The 21,672-nt window shown below is 39.5% G+C and overlaps 1 protein-coding gene across 9 annotated transcripts in view; it reads left to right on the top strand.

Moving 5' to 3' along the window:
• MLLT3 (MLLT3 super elongation complex subunit) overlaps window positions 1-21,672 on the top strand; it is a 391,121-nt gene that overhangs the window by 271,032 nt on the left and 98,417 nt on the right. For all 9 annotated transcript variants that reach the window (XM_070052927.2, XM_089317765.1, XM_070052921.2 and 6 more), the window contains one exon: window positions 2,430-2,573. In XM_070052927.2, the coding sequence (XP_069909028.1) occupies window positions 2,430-2,573 (144 nt within the window). The remainder of the gene's footprint in view (window positions 1-2,429; window positions 2,574-21,672) is intronic.

Genomic DNA, 21,672 nt, shown 5'->3' with positions numbered 1-21,672 from the left:
GCATCTCCCTCAGAAACTTTACAGAAAGATAAGTGGCATCTGTGGGATAATGGAAAAAGAGAAGAGGGCTGTAAGGAAGACTCAGAAGGAAGATCCAGTAAAATATGAGGAAAACCGGAAGAGAATGGCAGGCATCCTGATGGGAGGTGGGGCTGGGCACAGGGGAGTAGGTGTCATGTGAGGTGGTAGTAGAAGTGAAGTAGTAGTTAGGAAATGAGGGAAGACTATGATTTAGGGAAGTGTGAGTAAGGAGGTGGAAAAAATTAATTTGTAGTAGGTAAGGCTACATTCTGACAGTTGCAGGTGCCAAGACTTTTGAATAAAAAGAATTAGATTCAGATCACTTTGTTTCATCTGACAGAGCTGGTAACTGTCTAAGCCACAGGAGAGCTGTGAGAGTTAAGAGAGATGAATATTAAAGTACACAGTAGTTTCTGTTATGATCCTCAGTCTTGATTTCATTTTGGATAATTAAAAATAGTGTGTAGAGAAGGATAAATTTTCACCCAACTATAGTGATAGCTTGAGAATTGAACCTGGGTATCATGAAATTTTTTTTTTAATTTTATTTGATGGGCAAAGTTAGAGAGAGAGAGAGAGAGAGAGAGAGAGAGAGAGAGAGAGAGAGAAAGAATATTTTCCAAATGCTGGTTCATTCCCCAAATGGCTGCAATGGCTGGGGCTAGGCCAGGCTGAAGCCAGGGGCCAGGAGCTTCTTCCAGGTCTCCTACATGGATTCAGGGACCCAAGCACTTTGACCATCCTCTGCTGCTTTTTCAGGCTGTTAGCAGGTGGCTGGATCAGAAGTGCAGCAGCCAGGACTTGAACTGGTGCCCATATGGGACGCCAACATCACATTCAATGGCTTAACCCACTATGTCACAACGCCAGCCCCTTATGAAATTCTACTTACTGTGTTCTTTGCATAATATGTCATTTTGTCTTCTTTATTCAGGAAAATACCATTCGTTATTCATCTCATAAACCTTAATCATATTTTTATGTTCAGGAACTAAACCAGTTGTTGAGGATACAATGGTGATTCAAACATTGCTCCTACTTTTAGTAGTCCTATGACCTAGCAGGATAAATGGAGATAAGACAGTTATTCTAAGATAAAGTAGGGATAAGAAGGAGATATATGCAGAGCAGAGAAGAGGCGGGGAGGAGTTAGGAGTGGCTTCAAGGAAGCCCTCCCACAAATGAACCCAAGTGGAAAAGGATGAGAAGTTATACAGAGAGAACAGGAGGCAGAGGAAGGAGTTGGAGGTGATGAATAGAAAGCAAGGGGGCCGGCACTATGATGTAGTGGGTAAACTTGCCACCTGCAGTGCCAGCAGCCCATATGGGTGCCAGTTCGAATCCTGCCTGCTCCACTTCTAATCCAGCTCTCTGCTATGGTCTGGGAAATCAGTAGAAGATGGCTCAAGTGCCTGGGCTCCTGCACCCATGAGGGATCAGCTCAGCTCTGGCTGTTGAAGTGAACCAGTGGATGGAAGACCTCTCTTTCTGTCTTCCCCCTAACCTCATCCCACCTCTGCCTCTTTGTAACTATGCCTTTCAAATAAATAAATAAATCTTTAAAAAAAAGTTAAAGCAAGAGCTAAACCCAGAAGTAACTAAGAACATAGTAGGTACTAAGAGGCATAAGCAACAACATACTACAGAACAACAGATAGGTGGAAGAAGCATGGTGAGATTAGAAGCTGGATGGAAGACCTCTTTCTCTCTGCCTCTCCTTCTCTCTCTGTGTAACTCTGACTTTCAAATAAATAAATAAATCTTTTTTTTTAAAAGAGATTAGAAGCCAAGAGCTAGTTTATGAAGGCTTTGTGTTGGCATTTAAGTGACATTAGATGTTTGTCCTAATGGCCATTAGAGGGTGTCAAATTTTAACTAGGATGCAAATGTCTGTAATTTTATTTCAGAGAGATAATTTTGAGGCCTGAATAAAAGAGACATGGAAGAGAATGTATCATGAAGTAGAAAGACCTACTAGGGGAGGGAGTTTGTTAGCTTGGCAGTGAGTAAGAACATGACAGTAGGCATTAGATGGCTTGTTCAAGAAATATTTAGGAGAGGACATTGGCAGCCTTTGTTGATATGTGTAGAGGGTAAGGTGGGAAGAGGAAGGGATTTCTTAGATTTCTGGTTGGGTGGCTATGTTTGTTGGTGTCACACCACTTGAGAGATTTCGGGGAGCATGATGAGATTATTCTATTTGGTTTTTTCCTAACACAAGAAAGCCTACTATATCAGACGTTTTCATTTTATTCTGTGAATAATTCCATGACAATTTTTTTCCAGTACTATGACACTATAGCTGTTTCATGTCTGAGTTTTTTCTGTAGCTTAAGAGAAGTAAACTTTTGCTCTTAAAATTTCATTTTTTGCCTAAATCTTTTCTGTCTTCCTTTTTTAACCACCAGGAAGAACCTAAGAAAGTCCGCTTTGATTATGACTTATTCTTGCATCTTGAAGGCCATCCACCAGTGAATCACCTCCGCTGTGAAAAGCTAACTTTCAACAACCCCACAGAGGATTTTAGAAGAAAGTTGCTGAAGGCAGGAGGGGTAAGTGGCACTCTCTTGTGAAAAGCCTCCTACAGAAAAGCTAGTTGCTGGAGTGTCAAGAAGTATAAGTAATGTTTTGAGAGAGGTAAAAGAGATAAAGTACCAAATTGGTTTAGCAACAGACTCATGGTTTGAGATGGAGAAAGAGGCAAATAATAATATTTTTTAAAGGTATGAATCTGAGGCCAGCATTGCAGCTCACTAGGCTAATCCTCCACCTTGCGGTGCCAGCACACTGGGTTCTAGTCCCGGTCGGGGCGCCAGATTCTGTCCTGGTTGCCCCTCTTCCAGGCCAGCTCTCTGCTGTGGCCAGGGAGTGCAGTGGAGGATGGCCCAAGTCCTTGGGCCCTGCACCCCATGGGAGACCAGGAGAAGCACCTGGCTCCTGCCATCGGATCAGCGTGGTGCGCCGGCCGCGGCGGCCATTGGAGGGTGAACCAACAGTAAAGGAAGACCTTTCTCTCTGTCTCTCTCTCTCACTGTCCACTCTGCCTGTCAAATAAAAATAAAAATAAAAATAAAAATAAATAAAGGTATGAATCAGCACACATTGTTGGTTAGAATGGGCTTGAGGTAGATTTACTTTGACAAAAGCCAAAACAAATAAGCAAAACATTACCTTCAATTTAAAAAAAGAATCATGTATGAAGTTTCTTTTTTTTTTTTTGAAGTGGTAAGTGAGGTAGTAAATTTAAATTTTTTTAAAGATTTATTTTATTTATTTGAAAGAGTTTTTATTTTTTTTTATTTTTATTTTTTATTTTTTTTTATTTTTTATTTTTTTTTTTTGACAGGCAGAGTGGACAGTGAGAGAGAGAGACAGAGAGAGAAAGGTCTTCCTTTTGCCGCTGGTTCACCCTCCAATGGCCGCCGCTGCAGCCGGCGCACCGCGCTGATCCTGGCAGGAGCCAGGAGCCAGGTGCTTTTCCTGGTCTCCCATGGGGTGCAGGGCCCAAGCACCTGGGCCATCCTCCACTGCACTCCCTGGCCATAGCAGAGAGCTGGCCTGGAAGAGGGGCAACCGGGACAGAATCCGGCGCCCCAACCGGGACTAGAACCCGGTGTGCCGGCGCCGCAAGGTGGAGGATTAGCCTATTGAGCCACGGCGCCGGCTTTGAAAGAGTTTTTAGCATTCAATGTAATTTAAAGATATAATTCTAAGAATATAATGATATTCCCTTCCTCCCTCTCATTCATTCATTCATTTTTGAGATAACATTTTTATTTTTATTTTTAATCTTGAAACTTTTTATTAAAAATTTGAAAAGACATGTAAAAGTTATACATTTTTATGTGTTACTATGTGGTGTTTCATTACACATATACATTGCAAAGTCCAATCATGGTAAATATATTTACCCTTCAAACATTTAACATTTCTTTATAGTGAAAATATCCAAAGATCTCATCTTTTAGTTTTTTAAATAAAGAAATATATAGTAAATGATCTATCTTCATGCTTCTGTACAACAGAACCTCAGTACTTTTTATTCCTATCTAGTTATAACCCAGTACCTGTCAGTCAGCCTTTCCAAATCCATTCCTCCCCACTTCCTGTTCCAGCCCCTAGAAACCACTACCATATTTTTAACTTCTATAAGATCACCTATTTTATTAGACTTCACATATGAGTGAGACCATGTGATATTTGTCTTTCTGTGCTTGGTTCATTTTACTCAACATAATGACCTCCAGCAAATGGCATGATTCCACCCTTTTTTATGACTAATATATCATTATATATGTATAATATATACATTCTTTATCCATTATTCAGTTGATGGATAATTAGATTGTTTACATTTCTTGTTATTGTAAATAGTGTTGAAGTAAACATGAGAGTGCAGATGACTCTTCAACAGGTGGATTTTTTTTTCTCTTAGATATATCCTCAGTCATGGGATAGCTGGGTCATAAAGTAGTTTAATTTATAGTTTTTTGAGGAACCTCCATACTGTTTTCCACATTGACTTCAGTGAGTACATTCTCATCAACAGTATGCAAAGGTTACCTTTCTTCTACATCTTGGCATGTATTCTCTTAGCCAATCTAACTGGACTGAGGTGATATAACATTTTTAAATTACATTAAATCCAAGAATTTAATGCACCATCAAATAAAAAGCTTAACAAGTAGCAAATTTTAATGAAGAGAAATGTACCCAATATTTCAGATTGGCATCTCAGGAAAGAACTGAGAATCCAGTCTTCATTCAGACTGGAGTTTTTATGGATATGGGAATGGGTCCCTTCCCCAGTGTCTCCTTTCCCCTCACTATCCTACATATTATTTGGAAGATGGTTTTCTGAATGTGAGATTCCTAAAATTCCTCTCAGAACTTCATAACGGATCTAATAGCCCCCTTGATGTAGGGTGGGGAACATTCTCCTAAGCTGACCCTGGGAGAAGGCTGGGATCCATCTAACAAGGTTATTGAAGAGGAGCAAGACTTTCAATGTATAAATGCTAGTCTGCTCCCAAGGATTGCCTCCTTATTCCAGTGCACAAAAACTCCCATTTTCTTTGGACCTTCTTACACAAACAGGCAATCTCTGTTTACCTACCTACCTAACCATAACATTCCCCTCTCAAGAGAATGAACCCATATGGAAGTAATGTGGGTGAATATCTGTCTTCTGTATTTTCTTAATCTGACATATGGGTGTTTAGCTGCTTATGGTTATTCGTTTCTTGCTGTCTGTCCTGTGGTGTTCAGAGATGCCCTGGAAAAGATTGTCTTATATGGTCCAAAGGTCCTAACAAGTAAACCAGAAGTCCTGCATCATGACCATCTAGAGCTGGGTAGCTTGTATTCTGTTAGAGACAAAATGAATGAGTATATTACAGATACATGGTCCAAAGAGAACCAGTAAGAGTATGGGAACTACAGGGCCAAGGAGGGACAATGCCAGGATTTCCATGACATTGTATTGGGCCAAAAAATTCAGTCTTGTTCAGCCTGGTCTTGGAGTATTCTGACCCTATCCAAGAAATGGTGAATATGATTTTGTGCCTGTCTAGTTTGATTGACTCAAAAACATTCTTGGAGTATGGCATAGATGCTGCCTTAGGTGGTGGTCAGTACAATGAAGGCTTGCCAGTTTTGAAAGACTGAGTTTAGCAACCCCAGAGCAAGGTCCTTAATCATGGCAGTCTTTAACAGGGAGAAGGCTGTATTTCGTATTTGTACTCTCTATCAAGGGAGAGAGCCCTGTTCTGGTTTACACTTGAGAGCCTGCTACAGGGGCTTTTCTATTTCCTTGCACATGGGGATGCATAACCTGTTAGAAAAATGCCACAGGTGTCTTAAAGTTGTAGGAGCAGGAAATTGGCTGTGTGGCCTGTATCCTCTCTGGAACCAGTCTCTGTTCTCAGAGGTGAGCATGAGCACTAAATAGTTAACTTTCTGACGGACCTAAATAGTTTTCCCTTGGACACCTCATAGCCACATTCTGTTAGGAAGTTAAGGGTGCTAATCAGATGCCCCAAACTGGTGCCTAACATTGGGGATAGACTAGCAAATCATCTTCATTTTAGATTATCTCTCCACTCCCCTCAAGAGATTGGTCCTTTACATTCTCCAAGAGAGCCTGCCCAAATAGGTGCAGAACTGTCCAAGTTACTTGTTACTTTATACCCTGTTTGCTAACCCATTTAAAGGCAAGTATGAACTGACAGGAGGGGCTCTTAGGCTTAGTAATAATCAGGTGGGCTTTAAGACCTGGCCAAGTATGTGTGGGGCTGAGACCTACCTATCGCTTCACATGGAAAAGTGGAAGAAACATTACAAGGGAAGTGCAAAACTCCCTACGTAAGATACTTTATTGACTCCCATTACCTAGTTGGCCTGGGAGGAGAGCTGGCCTGAACAGGAGGCTGCAGAGTAGGCGTAGGCAGCTACTATGTCTAAAACAAGATTCATGGTCCTGTCTTCTATATCATGACCTCAGACCCTGTTCCTTTAGTGGTCAGCTGGGAACCAGGCAGAGTGAAGAGCTTCCTCAGCTCAGTGCTAACAGGAGCTCTGGTTCTGACCTAGGAGCCCTTCAACCCTTGGGGCAGCACCATTTCCAGTGACCCAGTTTTTGGCAGAATGGGCAGCTTCACAATAGCTGTTTTCCCAATACCCTGCTTTTCACATTGATTTCAGGTGCTTTCTGGGGGTGGACTGGTCTTGTTAGGCTATTTTGACTAACAGATCACTATGTAAAGTAGCTATCAGCAGGGCCTGACCCTATCCTTATGTTGTTCCTGCTGCCTAACTTGCTCATCTTCCTCCTGGTTTCTGTTCAAGTAGACCACGAGGCAACCTTTAGGAGTACTCAGGCCCATCCCAAATTTTTGAAGCTTTCTTCAGACATCAGGGGTGACCTAAACTAGAAATCTGTACTCACAGGCATGTTCAGATACTGCTTTACCTGTGAGTTAAGACAGTGCCCATGAGTACTGTGTCCTTCCAGGTAAGATCAAATGTGATGACCACCTTACACAATCTGTCTATAAATTTGAGGTCATCACTAAAACTTCCTATCTCCCCTTTAATTTTGTTTGAAAGGGAGAGTTCTTCCCGTTTACTGCACCCACAGGAGAATTGAGCTAGCTGTAAAATCATACTGAAATTGAAGCTCTCATTTTCTGGTCATGATTTTTGGTCCTCTCCTTTATATTGTAGCCAAGAATTGTTACAGAAAAATAATAGTTGTACACTTTTTTAAGGTCTTGGGATCAAACTCTGTGTCCTAGTGGAGAGTCACCTGATATAGTCAGTTTCCCATGTGGAAGAGAATAGAGGAGAAATGAGGCAACAAGTAAGGCCTCCTTGATTGTTGTGCCATGAGTTAGGACAGTGTTTAGAAGAAAAACCGTGTTCTTTTAAGAGTTCAAAGACACTAGTCACCTTTAATATCCCTATAACCATTTATTAAGGTCTTCAGTGAAGCTTCCCATACCCCCCCCCCCTTTTTTTTTGACAGGCAGAGTTACAGAGAGAGAGACAGAGAGAATCCCATATCCCTTTTTATCTGATTTCAATCCTGCATTGTAAAGGGAACTCATCCTTAACAGTACATTCCAATGGCTTCTGCAGTCATAGCTGAGAACTGATTCTTCAAGCAAGGGAGAGCAGTTCCCTTGTCAGGAAACAGAGGGAACAGGGACTTTCAGTTGTTTATAGGGGTGCTATTCCATGATGGTCATTCTCTTGGCTTTGCCTCCTAGGGGGCTCTTGGTGGTGGAGTGAGTAAGGCTAGGGAGAGCTGAGTCCAGCTTGCAATATTTACAGAATTCATGATTGTCTCTTAGTTCTGTCAAGGCCTGTACATAGGGGACTTCTGTCTGTTTACTGTGCCCAGGGCAGAATAGATCTAGCTGCAAATTGGTATTATATTTTAAAGTCTCATTATCTGGAGGCTTTCTGGTCACCTAATTTATATTGTGGTCAGGTGGAATTACAAAGGGAAAGTAGCTGTTTCTTTTTTAAAGTCAAAGAGTCAAACTGCGACCAGTTTTTGAGAACACATCCTGTCCGCCCTTCATCTGAGAATAGTGAATAGAGAAAGAGAATAGAGGAGAAATTGTGACAGATGTCTCTGTCATACCAAGAGGAGAGCAGGCACCCCTGCTCCTACCTCCCTGCTTGTGAAGAACTTCCTTGAGTTCTTCCTTGGCTTCTCTGAACTTTCACAGTGTAGCCTGTGGGTCATGGACCATGGGTTTCTAGGCTGAACTGGTATTACTATATTACCTGTAAATTTTCCTGGGACTCTGGACTTTCACCATGTAGCCTGTGAATATCCACTGCATAGCCCAGCTATGGTATTTGTATCCAACACATAACTTGACTCTTTTTGGAACCTTCCTTTTTTTTTAAGCTGGGCCTCTTTTTTTTGATCCATATTTTGAGCTTGAAATGTCTGGCTATGTAATGTTTAGCTTGCCTGAGCCTTTGCCAGTTCCCCTTTAAAGACCTGGCCTGCTCACCAAGACTGCCAGCTTGAGCTGGGCAAAAGCGCCTGTCTACCCTTTTTCCTTTCTCTCTAGCAAGCTGTGGCCAGAAAAACATGTGCATGTGCCTCTTGCGTATCTGCCTGGCATCTGTCCCTGATGTGGGTGTTTTGCCCATGGGTAGAGCTTCCCCATAAGTGCATTGCCCCAACCCTTATGCAGATGGTGATATCCCCCCCAGAGGGAGCTGGTTTGACCCTTGGTGCCAGGACGTGTTAGGTACTGGAAAGGATGGGGGAGAGAGTGCAGTGGGGGAAGGCAGGAAGCTCCCTGTCTCAGAGCCAACCCAGCATGGTCAGACACTGCTAATAAGAGAGAGCATATAACCCTGTTACCCTCACCATCATGCAGCCAACATAACATGGAAGACAAGCTGTCTAAGGCCGTGGGGAATGGGCCTGCTCTGAAATCATGTCTCATCAGCAGAGACTGACCCCAGTGCATAAAACATCAGACCTTTATGTAAGCCCAACATAGGTTTGGTATCATTTTATAAGTTGATGGTGTATTTTACACAATATAAATTAACTTAGATAACTGTTATCTCTCCAAGATGAGAGTCTCAGCCTCGAAGTCAAAAGACTGTTTAGAACTTTAAAGACTTGTCAGAAGTTTAAACTGTTGGTCAAAATAGAAGTAATAATCCATTTACCCTGAGCATTTTAACAAAAGTTATGAGCTAGAACTAAGCAGAGTTAAGGTGATCATTTAAACATTAAAAAGAGGCAGATAACATTAAATCCTGTAAGATTCAGTTCTTGCAGATAATCAAGGCTCAGTATAAGACAACAGAAAACACTAGAAACTTTTCCCAAAGAAGGTAAAAATTCTCTTTACCAACGTCAGTTACAGAAACACTTAAAAAAGCCTGAATCAAAAGGGTCAGCACAGGCTGGCGCCATGGCTCACTTGGTTAATCCTCCGCCTGCGGTGCTGGCACCCCGGGCTCTAGTCCCGGTTGGGGTGCTGGATGCTGTCCCGGTTGCTCCTCTTCCCGTCCAGCTCTGTGCTGTGGCCTGGGAAGGCAGTGGAGGATGGCCCAAGTACTTGGGCCCTGCACCCGCATGGGAGACCAGGAGGAAGCACCTGGCTCCTGGCTTCAGATCCGCGCAGTGCGCCCGCCATAGCGGCCATTTGGGGGGTGAACCAACGGAAGGAAGACCTTTCTCTCTCTCTCTCTCTCTCTCTCTCTCTCACTCACTCACTCACTCTGTCAAATAAATTTTAAAAAGGGGGGAGGGGAGGATCAGCATATGCCATCAGCATTTGAACCCGTTACTTAAGGCAGTTAAATGCATCGTAGAACAAAGAGGTAGAGAATCAGGTAGTCCTGCTATCTGAACTTTTAAGATAGAGGAGCTAACTTTAAAATGATTTCTTTGTAATGTTATCCATTCTCATCTCACACAGCATTCAACTTCCACAAGACTTCTACAACATATTTATTCCTTCAGTTCCTCTTTCTATCAAAAGAGTTTTCTTTCTTAAACTTCATCGCCAAGAATACATTTTCATGCTTAAAACTTCCTCTACATCTTTCTTTTCTGTTTACTGGTTTGTTCAGTTAGCATTCTGAAATGATCTTCAGCACTTCTAAGTTAAGAGAATATTAAACAGGTGAACAGATAAACTTACATAATTTAGCATGAGTGAAAAAACAGGAATCCTTTGGGATAGAGGGACCATGAGACGCACTCTAACTACTTGAGAAGAAAAAACTTGAGAATGGAAGACATAGGCTCTGGTCAGTGGTAAAAATAACAGTTTTAGAGAAGTCATCTTAAGACAAGTTCTTTCCAGTGCTTTTTCAAAATAGTAGCAAAGGATATGGGGGAAATGAGGCACATGGCACCCTCAGCAGGGAACGCTGACTGAGACCAGGTGCTGGGTTTGGCTTCTCAACAGATACAACTTCCCCCTATTTCCTGACATTTGAGGTGAAGAGGAGGATAGTGAGCAGACACTGGGCAGGTCAGTCAAGACAAGGAGGGCCAAAAGGGTCTGATAGAGACTGAAAGAGAGTAAGTTGGTCTTAGTCTCTTGTAGGATACTCCTCCCTCATGAGTGCAACAAAGGGACTTTGGCTGAAAGAGAAACAGGGCAGGAAAAGGCCAAAATGTCGAGTTTAGAAGAATATGGGCAGGCCTCTGTCTCCATGAAATAGTTGCAAATAGACCTTGGATGCCACTAGACAGTGCAGGGGAAAGCTTAGAAGTAGGCTAAACAGGGAGCATTCCTCAAGTGAAGTTGTGTAGTACCTACTGCTGCTCTCGTTCTCTCCTGGCTGGCTTTGCCAAATATGTTACCAAAGACTGCTGCTTGGGAGTACTTGTCATCATGCAAGAAAAAATTCAGATGTGAGACAGAGAGCAGGGGTAAGTGAGGCAGCCAAGTCGCATAAGAAAAATACAGCTGATAGAGCAGGTAGATGTCTCAGGAAGAACTGAGCACCCAAAATGGGAATGTTACATCAGTTTACACAGACTTTGGGCAAAAGTTGAAAGGCAAAAGTACATAAACTTATCATCCAAATTTTCTTGATCAGGATTAATAGAAAAGGTGCATTCATTTGTATTATGTGTTTAGATTTTTTAAATGCATATTATTTTTGTATGTTTTAATTGTGTGTAGGGAACAGATGGATTTTCCTTTTTAAGATAATAAAAATGGTGTAGTGAATTTTTGCCATTGTGATGTGGCTAGAATGGAGGAAGGCTTTAAGTGGAATTTCTTGTAAACATAAACATAGAAAAAAATCGGTTGTGTAGACAAAGACACTAATTTCTGGTCAAAATCTACTTTAAAATGGGTGTCATTGAGTTCATCAGCTTACTGCAGAAAAATTTTGTGTGGCAACTTGTATGTGCAGTTTATAGCCAATCTATTTTGAAATGTGTTTGTTGTTATAGGATCTTCTTTACTTAGTTCTTCTGAGAGGTTTTCAGGTAGTTCTATATCCAGGAAGTTATCTTCTTTAATTATATGTAGACTATAATCTATCAAAATGCTTCATTTCACTGATAAACTCTATCTGAGGGCTTTATAGGTAATTGTTGGGTGTTATGTGGCACAGGCATCTTTTTTCTTTATGAGACCATAGACAACCACTATGAGAATCTCTGAAAAATTATAGACCTTCTTATGAGAAGATTGCCTATTTTTCTAATTCTGAGAACATTTTAAGGTATATAGACCCACTTTTTTGGGTCCTGTTTTGCCAGGCTCCTCTCCTTTGAACTCAGCTACTAATACATGTGTGAAGCAATGCAAGTCCTTTTACCATATTTCATTTCTAATACATTGTATGTCAGTAAATTATTGGTTGAATATATATTGGGGGGACAGCTTTGAAAATGAACCACCACTTATTCTATGAGGAAACGTATCCTCATGAAAAATTGGACTTTTGTGACAACTAATTTTAAAATAACAGACTTAGTACTTAGTATGTATTTATTAAGGAAGCTGTTTAAAAATATTGCCCTAATTTGTTAATTTTATTGTTATCAAGAACACAGTGTTGATTCCATCTATTTATCTTTTGACTATGTTTTTAACAATCAACTGGTCTATTTCAAGTCCTAACCATCCTCATTATTTTTCTCTTTATGAGGGTGTGCTTTACACTTATTGTCTCTCATGGGTATGTAGTTGAGTAGGCAATCAGAGCATGTGAATTATGGGTCTGATAAGGGTCATAGGCAAAAGTAAATTTGACACAAGAACATTTTAAAACAACCACTTAGTACCAGAGTACTCTAGGGTTGCTTGTGGGCTGGAGGGGAGGTTATAGGTCAGTGATAATGTAGCGTGGTACACCATTGCAAACTGATAACGTCTTCATTCAGTTTCTTGTCTTTTGCTCCACTTAGCTGTTATCTTGGAATGATCCTCCTTGACTTCTAATTTTCCTTCTTTTTGTTTATTTAAGTGCTATTAGAAGCTGACGGATATTTTTCAATCAAACTCAGATTGTATCTTAACAACACTAAATTAATAACTTTGAAATGTAAGATATTCCAAGCACATCTTATTTGATCTATTACAAGATCTTTAAGGGACTTCATTGCAGTGAATTTTGTAGTAAAATAAAATATTTTTAATTATTTGAAATTACAGACATTATAGATTTTGTCTCCTTCTCCTGGAACATTAAGGGAAACTATAGAAATGTAAAAAAAGATCAATGAACATTTTTTGGCTTAATATAGGTATATAAGTACATTACTTTTACCTGTTATATAAAAATATACTGCTGTCTTAGTGTTAATGCAACCTATCCTGGGGTTATTCAATTATGAGCCATTTTTTATTTCATTAGAAATTTTGTTCATGGCTATGTCTCTTCTGATGAAGTATTCTTTGGGAAGGAGGTGTAGAGGAAGGGTTGGGCTTTGGGTTCGGAGGGAGGAGGTACTCTGTTCCATATTGCTAAAGATTACAAAGTCACATATTGTAGATGTGTTATGTTCTATCTTAAGGAAAAATAAATTGTGCTCATCTTCATTTGTGCTGTGTATAATTATAGTGTATAGCTTGAGGCATGAATGGAGAAAACTTAGTGCTTGGCTATGGTTCCTTCTCTTTCACTTTTTCTCTTGTAAACCAAAAGTATATTGGAGCTATTAAAAGTTGAACTTGGCTTTTCAATAGATCAGAAAGATTGTTTTTAGAGCTGGCAGCATCTTAAAAAAATGCTTTGCTGCTCTTAGGAGGAAATGATTCCAAAGATCTTTTTGCCAGAAGAATCTTTAAAAATTCATATTTTTTTCTGCTTTATAATCTATAAACCTAGAGCTATGTGGTGTTCTTTTTTTTTGGGGGGGGGAGGGTCCAATAGCAATCTATTTTCTGACTGGATTTCCTGTTTTGATGTCACAACTATTTTCTAAATAGTGTCAGAGAAATCTTGGTGTACTTTTCCCTAGGAAGAAATGTACCCTGTGCTTTTCTGTTGAATAGCTTCCTAACAGTAAGGATATCTTTATTTCAAGAAGCAAGGAACATTGGATTTAAGCATTCTTTTCTGAGACTATTGAAATACAGAATGATTTATTTTATGGGATCCTGAAGGTAAATTACAGACCTCATTGGAGGTTGCTGGGGAAATTAAGGTTTGGTATAGGATCTAATCTCTGTCAGGCCTTAAATAAGACAAAGACAGGTAGGGATCAAGACATAAAGAGAACAAATTGCGAGCTGCTACTGCCTCTTTTTAAAAAAAAATTATTTATTTGTTTGAAACTCACAGAGAAAGATAGATGAGTAGAGGGAGAGATCTCCCTTTGACTGGTTCACTCCTCAGTTACCTGACAGCCAGGGCTGGGTCAGGTCAAAGCCAGGAGCAAGGAACTCAATCCATATCTCCACATGGGTGGCAGGGACCCAACTACTTAGGCCATTAGCTGCTTCCTCCCAGAGTGTGCATCAGTAGGAATCTGGAATTGGGAGCAGAGCTTGGGCTTGAACCTAGGCACTCTGATATGGGATGCCATCATCCCAAGCAAGGTCTTAACTGGTAGGCCAAATGCCCACCCAAGAGTATCTTTTAAAAATTATTTATATTTGGGGGCCAGCACTGTTGCATAAAAGATTAATCCTCCACCCATAGTTCTGGCATCCCATATGGCACCAATTGGAGTCTCTGTTCTCCACTTCTGATCCAACTCCCTGCCAATATGTCTGGGAAAGCAATGAAAGATGGCCCAAGTACTTGGGCCCCAGCACCTATGTATGAGACCCAGAAGAAGCTCCTGGTTCCTGGCTTTAGCCTGGCCCATCCCTGGCTATAGCAGCCATTTGGGGAGTGAACCAGCAGATGGAAGACTCATCTCTCTCTCTCTCTCTCCCTCTCTCTCTCTCTCTCTCTCTCTGCCTTTCAAATAAATCAGTCTTTAAAAAATATATTTATTATTATATGCCTTTATTATTTATATTTTGTAACTGTTTACTATTTATGATATTATTAAGGAAGAATGTTTTCTTTATTTTAAGACCTTGTATTATTCTTTGATTCCCACAGAGAAGGAAGACAATGCCCAATAAACATTTTGGGCAAAGTTTGATGTAATTTTCCTTTGAATTTTAGGCAAAAACCAAGCATACCCCTTGAGTAGCATCTTTCTATTCCACTGTGATATTTCTATCTATTTCTCACTCTAAAAAAATGAACTGTTGGTTCCCTTTTGGATCACTGATTCTCAAATTGTGCTCATTTCATTGTTAGGATTAAAGAATTTTTCATCATTTTAGATGATTTCTCTCTCTGTTCCCATATCACTTTCTTAGTAACTGGAATCCAGTTTTATTGAGAAACAGTGCAGAAGGGTTTTATATACATTACTTTAAGACTTTGGATTTAAATATATGATTTTCTTTTGAGTATCAGCAAAGCAAAGACACACATATGTTGATATTGCATATCATATTCTGTAACTAAAATTTAATTAATCATTCTGCTTGTTTCTCTGGATTTGTGGTTGGGAGGAAGTCAGATACAATTGGAAAAGTTTTGAAGTCAGACAGATTGAGGTAAAATCTTCATCTCTATCATCCTCTAGCTGAGTAATGTTATTGTATTTTTTTTTTTTTAAATCTCAATTTACCAGCTGTGGAATGGGAATGGAAGATTTTCTATAGAGGGAATGCATAACCATGGTGTGTGGCACAATGCAGTTAGTTACCCAGTACCTGGGCTTTTCTCTCTCCATTACTGGTTTAGAACATCAACAGATGCTTAACTTATATCAAGCACCAAAAGTTACTGAAAAAAAGTTGTTATTTAGTGTAAATTGTTCTATGTTTATTCACAGGAAAACCTGTGTAGCTCCAGTGAGTTGACCTCCATCACGACATTAAAGGACCTATATTGTGTCTTAAAGATTAGCCCGTGGTATCTTTCTTTCTTCATAGGGATTATACTCTGACTAGTTGTATTTTGCTTGTGTAAATTGTCACTTTAGTTCTGTTTGGAATAGTTTTTTAAGATCTAAGTTTTCATTTGAAAAAGTGTTGATTATTACTATCATTCTTAATTCTAAATTTCCAGGAGATTAAAACATTCTCAAAGCCGTGTCCCCTTAGAAGATTGTACAGGTAGTGTGTCCAGCAAGGTGGTTGCATCCCCATGCTTCTATAAAGAAAGCACAAAAATGGCAAGCATCTTAGAAAAATTGAGTTTACTTTACAACTGCTTCCATTTATGGCCTGAAAACCAAGTGATCTGCATTTGTTCTGTTTATCTTCATGGGATAGTTGTAGAGTACCCATCTTCCCTCCCCTCCCCTCCTCTCCCCGCCCCTCCCCTCCCCTCCCTTCCCCTCCCTTCCCCTCCCGTCTGCCCCTTCTTTCTCTTTTCACTCTTTTCATTCCTTCTTTTTCCCTTTCCTCAATTAAACAGGGCAAAGTCTAAATATGCTGTTCAGACTATTTGTGAATCACTGGCAAGCAGTTAATTTTGAGGACAGAAAATTAAAACTAACCACAGCAGTTGTTAAAACTAGGGTTTCTATAGGCAGAAATCCAATTCTGTTCAGACACCACCTGTTTCAATAGGACATTTCAGACGCCCATTTGGCAAGATTTGCTGGAAAAGACATGGGGAACATGCTTTCAGGCTGTATGAAGTCTGCAGCATAATGCAGTCCTGTTTCTCAGAGTGACAGTTACATTTATATATGATCTGTTTTTGCAAGAAATAAATTGGAATTTTTCTAAAACATTGCCTACTGCAAGGTGGGACTCAGGGCCACTGTGGACCTCCAGCAAGGAGTTTTCTTTATTGAAAGAAAAAAAGGACCTTATGATAAGGAACTTAAACTAAGGTAGCTGTGTAAGCTGTCTTAATACAGTATTATATTGCAAGGATCTGGAATTAACCTTGTGTAGGGTGGCATAGTATTTCCTTTGTAGCGAAGCTTGGAACACTTCTGTTTTCTTAACTGTGTGGGTTACTTTCTCTTCTCATTTTTTTTAAAAAGATTTATTTATTTGTTTATTTATTTGAGAGGTAGAGTTACAGGCAGAGAGGGAGAGACAGAGAGGAAGGTCTTCTATCCATTGGTTCATTCCCCAAACAGCTGCAACGGCCAGAGCTGGGCCAATCTGAAGCCAGGTGTCAGTAGCTTCTTCCAGGTCTCCCATGAGGGTGCAGGAGCCCAAGTACTTAGGCCAATTTGTTCTGCTTTCCCAGGCCATAGCTGAGAGCTGGATGGGAAGAGGAATGGTGGGGACTACAACCGGCCCCCATATGGGATGCTGGTACCACACGCCGTGGCTTTACCTGTTAGCCACAGCACCTGTGCCTCTCATCAAATAAGTAAATACATAGTATGCACTAACATGTAGTAGATTTTTCTCAAGGCATTCAATAATACTGTAATGAATAAACTTGTGCCTAGTTTTTTGTGCTCATGGGTGAGTAAGACTGTAGGATAAATTCCTAAAAATTGAATTGTGGTTCCAAGATAAGTGGAGTTTGAATTTTGGTACACATTTACAAATTTCCCACTCAGGAGGTGATACTATTTAATGCTTGCACCATCAATGGCTAAGGCTGTGTATTTCTCCAATGATTTATTAGTCTCCACCACTCTATGGAGTGAAAATGATATCTCATTTTTAATTTGCATTCCTCTTGTGAGTGATGATGAGCAACTTTTCATATGCTTAAAGAGCCATTTTAATTTCCTTTCAAAGACCACATTTTAATGTATTTTAAATTGGAAATATTCTAAGTGTTTCGGTTTTGACTTTAATTTATGGGTACTCTTCCCACATACTTACATTTGGAAAGGTTACAAAAAGATACGGAAGCCTCTTTAACCAAGGTCTGTGTTTTCAGGCTTTCTTCAATGTGTAACAAATTATGTTCTAGGAACTGATTTGTCAAGACTTTGGCTTTTAAAACTATGAGTGGCTTTTGTGGCAAATTCATCTCGACAGTACCCATAGATGGATAGCTGGCAGCTTATTTTTAAAATGACTCAAAGAAAATAATACAGAGAAGATTATTTTAGTGGCTGTCACTGGACAGTTTCATTGGATTTTTGGATATTTGTTTTGGAGCCAGTGTACTTTTTCTGTTATTTTCTGATATATATCATCCTGTAATTGTCTGTTTCAAAAGATAAAAGAATGCTGCTGTTTTTCACCAGCACTGATAAAAGGTGATTTATTTAAATAAATGTAAGATCAAGCAGGTTGCCTCATTTATCTGTATTTCTCAGAAGTTAATTTGCTGTCATATTTGGTGTTTTCTCTCCTCTATTCTGTATTCCCTGCCCCCTCATCCTGACACCAACTCTAAAGAACTAAATCATGAAAGTGAAACATGTGTATAAATGGTAAATAGAATGCAAAAGTTGTGAGCCTCAGTTTCAAATGCCACGTTAGTGTCTTAAATTCTTAGAAAGTGCGGTCATGATGGTAGAAAGTAATTAATTCACCCAATAAATTTTATTTAGTAGTTTTAAGGTTTAATGTTTTCTCAAAGTCATACAAGCTGATTGCAGGATGATTTTCCAGATTTTGAGAATAGACAACAAAAGCATCAGCTTTTCTTTGACTCCTTCCTTCTCAACACCCCAATCTAAATAGGGAGTGAGAAACAGGGACTGTACAAGCCTCAAATACTTTTACTGTATAAACCGAGCAAAGCTTAAAAGACAAATGTGACAAGAAGACGTTCCTAGACTGTGTACTAAGAAAAGTTCTGTTGAATGTTTAGCTGTCAAGAAGGTGTGCCACATTTCTTTCATCAGACCTCCCAGGAGTAGCAGTTTAGCTGACTATATGTAGGAAGCGGTTAGTTTAGTAGCCTTAATTTAGTCTTGAAAGGAAGCGCCGTGATATCTGAAAGAAAGCCAACACTTAACCCTGCCCTTAGCTCCTGCGCCTGATGCAGAAAGAGAGAGAGAGAGGGAGAGAGAGAAAGGGAGGGAGGAAGGAAAGGAGGGAGGCAGGGAGGAATGAAAAGAGGGAGGGAGGAAGGATAGAAGGAAGGAAGGAGGGAGGGAGGGAGGGAGGATTGAAAAGAAAATGAAAAAGAAATAAAGAATGTGAATCTTGGAGAATTTTTAATTAAAAAAAGAAATCCTTTTAAAAAAAAAATACAAAACTATTATGATTGAAAACTGCTGGTGCAATTTCTGTTTCCCTTCTTGGCGCAGGTAGTTCTTCATGCATTTGTTTGAAAGCTGCATACAAAGTTTATCTATGTCTGTTCAGTTCACTTATTTTTAAGATGGTAAGAGAGTTGTTTTTGAGAGCAGCTGCCTTCTCTGGTTTTTGCTACTGGATATCTTTTGGGTTCATACTCTATAATACTGGGTAAAAACATTTTTGAGGGTTGAGGGAAGGGGAATGAAGGCTATGATTAACATTTTATTTTCTGAATTTTTCTTGTTCCATAAATTGAAAGAACACCTGACAGTGATTGTGATCTGAAGATAATAATTTCAAAAATAAATGTTTGAGACTCTTGAAACAGACATCCGTGGTTCATTTTCAGGGAGTGAGGATAGATGGTAGGTGGTTTAATAAAATAATGTTTATTATCCCAAGGGACACAGCCTTGGTATAATAAAAAGAATGTTTGATTTGATATCTGAGGGCACAAATTCAATTCTTGGGTTTGTTGTTAATTTACTTTGGGCTTTAGGTTGGTGTAAATATAAAATAAGCATAATATCCCCTTTCTCCCACTTGAGATTATTAAATGAAATGTGGTACATAGTTAAGCAGCCAGCAAATAATTGTTTTATTTATTGAAATATCTTCTTTCCTTCTGCAGATTTTTTATGCTTTGGATTAAGCTATAGTTTTTGTTGCTTGGAAAAATGAAAATAAAAGGTTTCCATTTGAAGACTTTCACATAATAATAATGTTTTGCTAGAAACAGCATACTTTATTGTTAAAAATGAATCTATTTTCTCAACTTTGAAATAAATATGTGCAAACTTTAGTAAATATAGACTTCTAGAAAAGCAAAAAAGAAGAAAATGCATCATTATAATCTCTCCAGGGGCTGTGGCCTGTGGCACTGTTTTATATTGTACTTATTATGTAGATAAGATCTCATTGAATATTAATATTTCATACTTAATGTTTTAAGCATAAATTGCATAGCTTTTAAACTGTATGCTTTTATTTTTTTTTAAAAAACATGTCCTTACACTTCAGAGAATTGCTGTAAAAAGATTGTTGTTAAGAACTTATAGGTAATATGTTCTATGACTTATTTTTCTTTTCATTTTTTCTTTTGGCTCTCTGCTTTTCTAAAGTTTTTGGCTTAATATCTAAAGACTACAACAACATTAAGAATAACAGAACTGTTTTACACAAACCTGAAATTTTTTTCTTAATGGTTCTCACAATAAATTGTGTGTGTGTGTGTGTGTGTGTGTGAGAGAGAGAGAGAGAGAGAGAGAGTGCATGTCCAAGTAGGTGAGCCTAGATAAGCCATAATAGATCAATTGTTTGGAAAGATTTATATTTCAGTATAGATTATGATAGGTACATATTTTATACCTTTCTTTGTCAATGTTATTTCCTCCCTTTTCCTTATAGAGTACATTGAGGCCTGTGGTTAGTGTGAAATGGTCAAATATGAAAAGAACTCATTAATAGAAAGATTGAATAGTGTAAGGATTCCCCATCCATTAAACAAGCTAGTCCATTTGGCTAGAGTTACAGTAAATTGGAAATATAATTTAGTTGAACTTATAAATTTCAGTCTTAACATTAACTCTTAGTGACTGAAAATAGATATTTGTTTGAGTATAGACGGAAGTCTGTCCATGTGGTGTCCATGCTGTCTTTGGGCAGATTAAAAATAAGTTCTCCCACTTCTCACCACTCTATGAAGCCCCAGCCCAAGGAACGTGGCGTTATCTACATAACACAGATGAATTTCAGCCAAGCTTTCATCCCATTGGCTGAGAATCCCTGTGCAGATCACCATGTAGATACCATTCTCAGTGACACTATTTATAAGTCCAGAAAAGTGATTTTGATGTTGAAGCTGTCTTGTCTGAGATAGTCTTGACAGGAGTTATCTGGGAAAATAATAATAAATAAAGCTTTCTTGAAAATTTGTTCTCAGAGTATCCCAGCTTTGAGTGGCTATGTCTTGTCTTTTTTTTATTTTTTATTTTTTATTTTTTGACAGGCAGAGTGGACAGTGAGAGAGAGACAGAGAGAAAGGTCTTCCTTTGCCGTTGGTTCACCCCCCAATGGCCGCTGCGGCTGGTGCACTGCACTGATCCAAAGCCAGGAGCCAGGTGCTCCTCCTGGTCTCCCATGTGGATGCAGGGCCCAAGTACTTGGGCCATCCTCCACTGCACTCCTGGGCCATAGCAGATAGCTGGCCTGGAAGAGGGGCAACTGGGACAGAATCTGGTGCCCCAACTGGGACTAGAACCTGGTGTGCCGGTGCCGCAAGGCGGAGGATTAGCCTATTGAGCCGCGGCGCCGGCCGAGTGGCTATGTCTTTTCAAAGGTTTAGCCTGGTCTCTTCTGCCACTCTGCTTCATTCTTTTAGTTTATGACTGCATTATGCAGCAGTCATAGATAGCTATAAAGCTCTAGTTTTAAGGAAAAGGAACAAGGGGACTTTTGATAAGACCATTGTGCTAACCCAGGAGTTTCAAAAGCCAGTGACTAGGAGATGAAGCTAACCCTTTGAAAGAGCATGCTGCAAAGACTGACAGCAGTTGAATAATGTGGCCTTTGCTATAGGGAATTTATTAAAGTAAAAAGTGAAATTTTTCTTTCTGATGATTCGAAACTCTGAAGACCTTAGGGAAGAGAGTAGCAGTGAACTCCAAGTCAGGAATATTCTAGGTCACCATTAATATACCTTGTACTGTGTTCCAGGTTTAACATATATTTATCTGATCTGACTATTCACATGGGTCCCAGGGTTAGGCTGGAACTTGTTCATGTTGGGTCTTATTTCCTTTTTGTCCCTTTGAGGATTTTTCTTCCTAGATTTCTGTTAAATCTTGATAAAGAAAGAATTGGTTTCTTTTGTCCACTCGCCCCTCGTCCAGGATCAAGTTTCCTGAGTTTTTGTCCCTTTACATCTACAATATCA

Source organism: Oryctolagus cuniculus, chromosome 1 (genome assembly GCF_051225735.1).
Source record: "Oryctolagus cuniculus isolate XC-2025 breed Fujian yellow rabbit chromosome 1, ASM5122573v1, whole genome shotgun sequence".
Classification (NCBI taxonomy): Eukaryota; Metazoa; Chordata; class Mammalia; order Lagomorpha; family Leporidae; genus Oryctolagus; species Oryctolagus cuniculus.
This window is presented reverse-complemented; position numbering and strand designations above follow the sequence as displayed.